Here is an 8,978-nt window from a genome sequence, read left to right as displayed (position 1 = left end):
CAAACAAGCTATTCCTGTGTTCTCATGTCCTGTGCAGCAGTAACTGGGAATTCAAGAATGGATTCAGGAGGCAATGGGTGCACAGGGAACCACAAAGACTTGGGGATGCTGAAATGGACCAGCCTGGTGCCTGTGCCCAGGCTGCACCGGGCTGAGTCCAACTGGACGATCTAACAATGGTTGAATGGACACACCATGGGCCACTGGAGACTCCTGCTCCTAATTCTGTGAGCTACAATATTCATTTGTGATTCACCAGATGATTTTTTCATCTTTGCTTGAAATCCAGGAGAAGAAAAGGTCAACATGGAGAAGTGTTCTTCCAGTTCTAGTGACAGTTGTGTCTGCACACCACCTGTGCCCATGGCAGGGTGGTTGGAACTGGATGATGTTTATGATACTTTGCAACACAAAGTGCTCTGGAATTCTGTGGTTCCCCAAGTGGACAGCAAAACTGAGCCGTGTAAGTCCCTGCTTTTTTTCAGTGCCTGCTGCTTCTTCCTTAGTTCTAAGCAAGTCCAGGGTTTAGTTTCAGAGCTGACGCCTCTGTCATTAAGATGCCTTCACAGAAGAGAGGGAGGACAGGTGTGGCACAAGGCTTGAACCCCATCAGTGTCTCTCTCTCACGATGGCACCAATGCCGCTGCCTTGGGACACCTGAGTGTGGAAGGGGAGCCCACCCTCAAGCACGGCCATCCAAGTCAGTCACGGGCACAGGCTGCAGCTGAAGCTGCCAAGTGTTGCTGTGAGGCTGCAAGTGAAGAGAAAGCCATTGTGGCCAATTCTGCTGAAGCCTTTTGCCAAGCCAAAGGCAGCTGTGCCCACAGCCTCCCCCTGTTTGGCACTCGGCTGCTGCGGACGCCTCACTGTGCAGGTGCCGATGTTCGGGGTGCTGCTGTTCCTGTGCCCACTCTGCTGCTGTTTCTGTGGCTCCAGAGCCTCTTCAGCAGCAGCGACTCTGCAGCCCTGCTCGAGGAGACATCGCCACCCTCCCCATGGTGGCAGCAGCTCTGTGGGCCCCGAGCTCTGTGTCAGGGGGGCCTCGGTCACAGCACCGTGGCCTGGGCAGCCGTGAGGGCCTGGGCTGGTGGCCAGCCCTGCCTCTGCCCACTGCCCCTTCCTGGAGGCACCCAGTGGCCGTGGCCTGGCAGCACCCCCCTGCCTTCCATGTCCCCAGCCAGCCCAGCCTGGGCACCTTAGGCTGTCCCCACCCTCCTGGAGGGGTGGTGTCCCAGCCCTGAGGGCTTCTGCTGCAGGCCTGGGAGACATTTTGTGGAAGCACCGGAGCAGCCGGGTGTCAGGAACAAGGCGGCTGCCCGGGGGCTGCTTATGGCCTCTGACACCCAATTCCTCAGGTCTTCCCACCACCCCAGCCCCTCAGGGGCCTCCTGTCCCCTTGGAGCCTCCAGCCTCCACATATCCCCCTCACGCCTTCCCATGGTTTTGTCCCGTCTGGGCCTCCACAGCCCCTCATCCATTTACAGCCTCCCAGTGCCCTGTTCCCTCAGCGTCTCCCCCAGCCTGGCCCAGCAGCAGCGCTGCAGCCCCACAGGAGCTCCAGAGGAGCTGGATCAAGAGGCACCTGGGAGCCCTCAGCAACCCAGCCAGCACCACACAGGCAGCAGGACACAGATGGCGCTTCCTGGATGGGACAGGGCTTGTGCCTTCAGCAGAACCACCAAAGGCCAAGGGTTTCTGGCCATTTTCCCTGCACCACGGCATGCCCTGACAGGTTGCTAAGCACAAGCACCCTTTTCCGTCTCTTCCCGTATGCCCTGCACACCCTGGGCAACAAAAGAAAGATCTTAGGACTCTGTGTATTATAACATATCCTGTATTTACTGTATGTATATTCCCTATGTAGGGAAATACTTTAATAGAGTAAAAGCATGATATTTTAGTAAAAGCCTGTCTGCACAACCCAGCTTTTAATTCAGGTGACAATATTAAAGGCACTGTCGTTGAAATTCTCCTGGCACAGCGAGAATAAAGAAAAACAATGGCATGGTGTACATGCAAAAGAATGTAAACAATATGTGTTAACCAATAGTAGCTTGTTAAGCCCCGCGAACCCTGTCAGACCCTACAAAAGTGTGCTAAAGATAGAAATAAACAATGTTCACTATACCTCTATGAGGACTCAGTGAATAGTCTGAACAGTTTTCCATTGGCCTATTGGACCAAAATGTTATATATTTCTGTGCAGAGAAGAAACTCTGACTTCCACAAGCTATGGCTGACTTGTTGCTCCTCTACTAATCTCATGCCTTGAGACTGATATCTTATCGAACTATTTGAGCAATAAATCATCTCAAAGGATAGTGGTCTCATCCCTCATTTTTCATCTTGACACCAAACGCACACTGGAGATGTCTGGGGCCATTCATCATTTCTCTGCTCTCCAGCACTGAGGCAATGCACTCTGGCTACAGCTCTGAGCTCATGCCCATGGCAACCACTCCTGGCAGTGGGGCTTCATGGAGCTGCTCTCAGGAACCCCCTAAGACTTGGGGAGTGCCCCAAAACCACCTCAGAATCATAAGATACCCCCAAATCTCTGCAGGAACGTAGAATATCCAAAAACTCACTCAGTAATGGGCTCCCCCTTTGTTCATTATCCCCAAACTTTGACTGTCTCATTGCAGACCCCACCCCACCTCCCCAGTCCCAATCCCAACCCATCCCATCCCTACTTGACATCAAGACCCCCTTCCCAAGCCCTATTTCCCCCATTTCACACCTCCCAAACTCCATCACATCCATCCTGCCCCACCCAATGCCCATCTCACCCCTCCTGATTTGCATCCCACTTGGCCCAATCCCCTTCCAATCCCATTCCACCTGATGCCTTCAGAAGGCTGACCTAGAACAGAGGCTAGACAAAGTTAAGAATAAAGTTTATTAAAGGCCTTAAAGGAGACACCTTGGGCAGTACAAGAGCCTGGCCAAAAGTACACCCAAGATGGAGCAAAAATGGTCACAAAAATGGACAACTGATCACAAGGTCTCACATTTTTAGAAGTTGAGGTCCATCACCATACTTGGGTTCATGGTCCAATTACAGCTTCAGATGACGAAGCCCTGTCCTTCTTCTTTTCTCTCTTCAGTCCACCCTGGTTTATGCTTTTGGGCCTGAAACTTGTAACAACTGCCCTTAGTATCAAGCTAGAAAAGGAATTGTTTTGTCTACCTCCTCTGTGAAGAGAGCTCACCAACACTTAATATGAAGTTCAAAACTACAAACCTAGGCAGCGCAGAATATGAAAAATATGAAAGCTAAAACTTAAGGCATTACACCCTGAGGACCTGTGGAATCCAGTAATTGTGGGTGGGAATGAATATTTTTTGGGGGGCATTGAGTGGTTTTGAGGTGACAGATCAAACTCTCTCATCTCCTTGAGTGGCAAAAGATGGAGACAAATACACCAAATAACCCCCAAAACCCTCCCATGTACCTCCCTGAATCCCAGATTCCCTTGAAGCACTAGTAAAAAGTGAGGTTTTAGATGCCTTTGATGAATCTGTTGATTGTTACTCCAATTTTGTAAATTTTAAAGGGATGAAGATGAATCAAAGGAATATTAGAGCCAAAACAAAATCACCACCAACACACTGTCTTCCCAATGCAGATCACGGGAAACGTGGGTCATCAGGGCTCTGCCCAGCGTGGGGCCTCCCATAGGGGATGGAGCTGGAGCAGCACATGAAGCTCTTCCTTCACTCGGGGCACTCACAGGGCTTCCCTTAGTGGTGCCTCTGTTGGTGTCTGGCCCAGCTACAGCTCTTGGAGAAGCTCTTCCCACACTGGGGACACTCATAGGGCCTCTCCCCATTGTGGATGCGCCAGTGCCTGAAGAGGTGGGAGCTTTGCTTGAAGCCCTTCCCGCACTCTGGGCAGCGGAAGGGCCTCTCCTCTGTGTGAATCCGCTGGTGCTGGAGGAGACTGGAGCTGGTCTGAAACCTCTTCCCACACTTGGGACACTCGTAGGGCCTCTCCCCAGTGTGGATCATCTGGTGGATGATCAGTTGGGACCTACACCTGAAGGTTATCCCACATTCCCCACACTCATAGGGCCGTTCCTCTGTGTAGATGCGTTTGTGGGTAATGAGGCTGGAGCTCTGGCGGAAGCTCTTCCCACATTCCCCACACTCGTAGGGCCTCTCCCCAGTGTGGATGTGCTGATGGATGACGAGCTGGGAGTTGCAGCTGAAGCCCTTCCCACATTTCCCACACTTGTAGGGCCATTCCCTGGTGTGGATCATTTGGTGGCAGATCAGGCTGTTGCTGTGGCTGAAGCTCTTCCCACACTCCAAGCACTCATAGGGCTTCTCCCCATCCTGAAGCTGCTCATGGACCACCAGCTCAGAGCCCCGGCTGGATCTCTGGTCACCTTCCCTGCACAGGGTGGGTCTTTCCTCCTCAGAGGAAAAGGGGTTTGGAGCCCCTCCTCCTGCAGGATCTCCAGGGCTTTTCCTCCCCATTGGATTCCTGCACTGTGGAGCTGCTCAAAATGGCCTCTTCCACGAGGTTCTGCCCCAGGGATTTGTCCTCTCTGGTCTCCATCCTCAGCTCCTTGTCTGAGGGAGGAAGGACAAGGAGAGGATGGGATTTGCCTCCGTGTCAGAGGGAAGGGGAAGGAGATCCCCCCAGTGCGTCCCTGGCAGGACGGTGTTGGCAGCGGGGTTGTCCTGCAGCCGGGGGCCAGGCTGGGCTGGGAGATGGAGCAGAAGAGAGGGGGAAAGGGGCACTGACTTCCTCCTCACCTACTTGGGTTTCCTGGGGCATCTTCCTCTTTCTCACAGCCTCCTTCTCCATCCGGACAAGGTTTAGGACTGGGAAATCCTGGTATGGGTAAAATAGGGGAAGAGTACATTGACTTTGAATGTCTCTCGGTCCAAGTCCATCTCTAGAAGTCACCGGTCATCTGGGGCCCATAAAAACCTCCCAAACACCAAAATTCAGCCCTGAAATTGCCTCCCAGGAGCTCTCCATCTCTGGTCTCTCGCCTTTGGTGTTCAGGGGTTCCTCCCTGTCTCAGCTGCTGGGGGTTACACTTGCACTCAGGTTCCCCTGTCTGCTCAGTCCCTGCCCTTTTCAGGCTACTGGGAGTGCCAGGAATCCAAAAAGTTTCCCCTGTTTCCATCTCCTCATTTAGGGATGATGGGGCTTTTTGGATTCCCATGGCCCCTTCTCCCCTGATGCTCTGCTTTGGAGTGCAGGGGGTCCAAGGATTCCCCCCCGCTCCTCTCCAGGCTGTTGAGGGTCCCGTGAATTTGTGGTTCCTTCTCCTTTCTATGATCTTCCTTTGTCCCTCCCTCTCCTCCCCCAGGAGCAGTGACAACCTCAGTGACCCATTCCCAAACCCCTCACAGCCCACGGCAGGAGCGGGGATGGAGCTGGGATAGGTCGGGATGGGCAGCGTGGGGCTCTCCGCTGCTCCCACCCGCTGGGAGATTGGGAAAATTGGGGGCTGCAGATCCAACCTGGGGCTGGCTGGGGACCCTGGCTGGGGACTGCCAACCCTTGAGGCTCCTCTGGGAAGATGCAGGAGGGGGGAACACAGAGAGGGCTGGGGGATCCCAGGAGCGGCAGCACTGGCAGGGACTGATTTGTACTGACATCATCCTGGGATCGTCCTGGCAGTGGCTGAGATTGCACTGGCTGTGTACTGACATCATACTGGGATGATACTGGGAGCAGCTGGGACCATGCCAGGAGAGACTGTGATCACACTGAGGGAGACAGATCTTACTGGCATCATACTGGGATGATACTGGCAGTGAGTAGGAGGCTGCAGGGGGCAATTGAGACCAGGTTGGGGGCAAATGTGATATACTGGGAGTGAATGGGATCGTGCTGAGGCTGACTGGGAGAGTTGAGATCAAATGGGATCATGCTGGAAGGAACTGGGAGAAACAGGGATTATGCCCTGCACTCCCCAGAACCCCAGTATCGCCCCCCATATGTCCCATAAGTGTGCCCCAAACCCTCCAAGATCCCCGAGTGTTCACTCAGCACCCGTTCAGGACCCTCCAAAGCATCCCTGGATCCCTGAATGCTCCCGACCCAACAGATGCCCCTTCCAGACACGGCTGGGAATTCATCTCCCATCATCCCAGAACACAGTTCCGCGCCCAAACCTCCTGCCGTGTCCCCTGCCCAAAAGGGCCCAGTTAGAGCTCCCCAGGTTCCCCCCAAGTGCTCACGAGCCGTATACATTCGCCCCGAGGACCTGCAGCCACGGCTCGGACGCAGAAGTGCTCTCCAAGTGCTTCCCCACACCGCCAAACGCGCCTTCCGAGCCACTTCCGGGACTACAGCTCCCATCATGCTCCGCGGCGCCCATGGAACACTATTCCTGCCATGACTCCGTCTCCCGTCATGCCCCACGCCCCACCGGAATCCACTGGAGATGCGCCTATAACTCCCGTGATGCTCCGCGGCCCCATCAAACCGTATTATACCGGCGCCTACAACTCCCATCATCCCCCGCGACCCATAGATTCCCCGTTACAGCCCCCCAAGTGCTCGCCCAGACCCCGAAGTATCCCCAGATTCCCCTCCCTGACTTCCAAGAGCCCCCCTGGATGCCCAAGTGCTCCCCCAGACCACGAATTGTCCCACAGAATCCCTAAGTGCCCACCTGGCTCCCCCAAGTGTCCTCCAGACCACCAAGTTCTCTCTAAATTCCGTCTCCAGACCCAAAACTGCCCCAAATGTTCCCCAGAAAAGTTTCCATGGACCCCAAAGTGGTCCCTTTTACCCTGTCTGAGAAAATGATTAAAAAATATGATCAAAGCACTAAAAGTAGGACAAATTAGCATAAAGAGGGATAAATAGTGATCAATTAATTAATGAAGGGAATTGTGGTACTTTGACCAAGGAATGATAATGTTTTTAGTTGCTAAAAATGTATCAATTCTTTCATATAAATATAAAAATTAGGTTCTAAAAATACAGAACAATATTATTATAAAATAATAAAATTTTATTTTTTTAATTAATTAGATTTTAATGATAAAGAAAAATTCTAAAGAGAAATGTTATCAATGTTTTGGGATGTCTGTCCCAGGTGGGCCATGTCAGACATGCTGAGGCTCGGGGTGAGGAGCAGGTTGTCCGAACAGGGGCAGCCTGCAAGGGATTCATTCTTCTCTGTGGCCAGACAGCCTAAGGAGACATTCAGCATCAGGATTGTAAAGAGTAAATCCTGACCTCCTGATCAGTACACAAAGATGTTTTACAGTTTGAACAGTAGAATGTTGTCACTGTAAGGTGCCTTCTTTGTTAATATAGCTCATATTGTGTCATGTTTTTTAAATACCAATGTTGTTGTACCAGCTTTCTTTGCTAAAATATTGTTATAAATGAAATTAGAATTTTGACAACTAGGTCCCTTGGCTTAATGGCAGTTTAATTAAAAATGAATACAATTTACTAAACTGAATAATAGTGTGGTGTAAAAGAATGCAGTTTAGTAAAATAATACAGTTTAATAAAAAAATAAAATTTATATATATAATCTACTAGTAATTAAGTATGATTAAAGCATAAGCAAAACCCACCAGGGTACGGAGGCTTCCCACCCTGCCTCACCTTCAAAACAAAGCACTTCAAGCTAAACTCATATACTGTATGCTTATACATATTCATTAATGTTTCCTGTAAGTTTCCTCCTATTTCCGATTTTTCTGATTATACGTCACTTTTCTTCACGGCACATGCCTCACTTGTTGTTAGGAGGTCTTCAGTCTTCTTTTGGTGGTCTTTTGGTGAAGGCTTCTCTTCTTCCTCATTGTCCTTTGGATAACCTTACAGGTTTGCATGTGCGTACTAAGCCTTGTGTTATGTTAGTCTACTAATTAGCCTTATGTTTACTAATCCTTACGCCCAATGCCTAAATTTCTTCTAATTTTGGACCATCTCAAGGCCATTTTGGTCTTGAGACACCATTTATCTTCTAAACTCCATCCTGTACCTCAATTTTGACATGTAACATCTGCAAAGGGGTACATCTGCTTTGTAACACTGATTCTTGATTGTTTCTAATAATAACTTTAATAACAGTTACAATTTAGTTAGCACGAACCAATTCCATTTATTACAACTGTAAATACCCCTTATGCACCTTTTTATTGGTTTCCATGCTAACGGCCTTGCTTTCTTCCTTGCTATGGATAAACTTGTATTTTCTCAATTTCTTCTTTTGCTAACTCAATTGTTTGGCTGCAGACCAGTTGCTAAGCCCATCCACATTCAGCTCTTAGTCTTCAGAGGGAAACTTTGAGCACAGTGAGAATCTCCCAGTGTGCAAGAGGGTCCCTGTGTGCCAGCTGCAGCTGGGGCCTCAGCCATCTCCTCTCTCAACAGCTTCCCCTCTGCAGCTTCACAGGAAAGGCCAAACACCTCCTTCAGGGACACCTGCACCACACATTTCACATCTCCATGCCCATACGTGATGTCCCTGTCACAGCTGCATTACCAGCTTGCTGCTGTGCAGATGCTGCCACCACCCAAAGCAAGGCCCTGTGTCCCTGAAGGGACCCGCCCTGCTCTGTGGCCTGGACTGAAGGTGGGTCCCTCCTGCCAGGGCAGGGCCTGACACAGCTCTTCTGTTCCAATAAAGAGATGGAGCTGTCACCCCAGTGTCTGGCTGGTACCACCAGCTAAGCCCACACAGCACCAGCCCTGGCTGAGCTCCATGTCCAGGAGCAGGCGGGGCTGACCACGGTGTGGGCAGGCAGGAGCCAGGCAGGGGCTGCTGTGACCAGCAGCGGGGCCCCGAGGGGCTGGGGGAGTCTGTGTTGAGTGTCCCTGGTCTGAGGGCACATTTCCTTCAGTGGCATGACCTGGGCCTGGACCTCCTCCAGTGCCATGCCCAGGAAAAGAGGCAACCATCAAGAGCATCTCATGGGACAGAACATGACCAGCAATGTCAGCAGGCAAAACCAAGGTTTTGTTTAGCAATGACCCTTTG

At 51.3% G+C, this 8,978-nt stretch overlaps 1 protein-coding gene across 1 annotated transcript in view; it reads right to left on the bottom strand.

The window, feature by feature from the left end:
- Window positions 1–8,978, bottom strand: part of LOC147646935 (uncharacterized) — a 592,289-nt gene that overhangs the window by 112,933 nt on the left and 470,378 nt on the right. Inside the window, 1 exon segment of the mRNA XM_086872733.1 lies at window positions 3,813–4,297. Within this exon segment, the coding sequence (XP_086728859.1) occupies window positions 3,813–4,297 (485 nt within the window).

Source organism: Cyanistes caeruleus, unplaced genomic scaffold (assembly GCF_971803275.1).
Source record: "Cyanistes caeruleus unplaced genomic scaffold, bCyaCae1.hap1.1 HAP1_SCAFFOLD_76, whole genome shotgun sequence".
In the NCBI taxonomy this organism is placed as follows: Eukaryota; Metazoa; Chordata; class Aves; order Passeriformes; family Paridae; genus Cyanistes; species Cyanistes caeruleus.
Note: the sequence above shows the minus strand (reverse complement) of the source record. Positions and strands in the feature narration are given on the sequence as shown.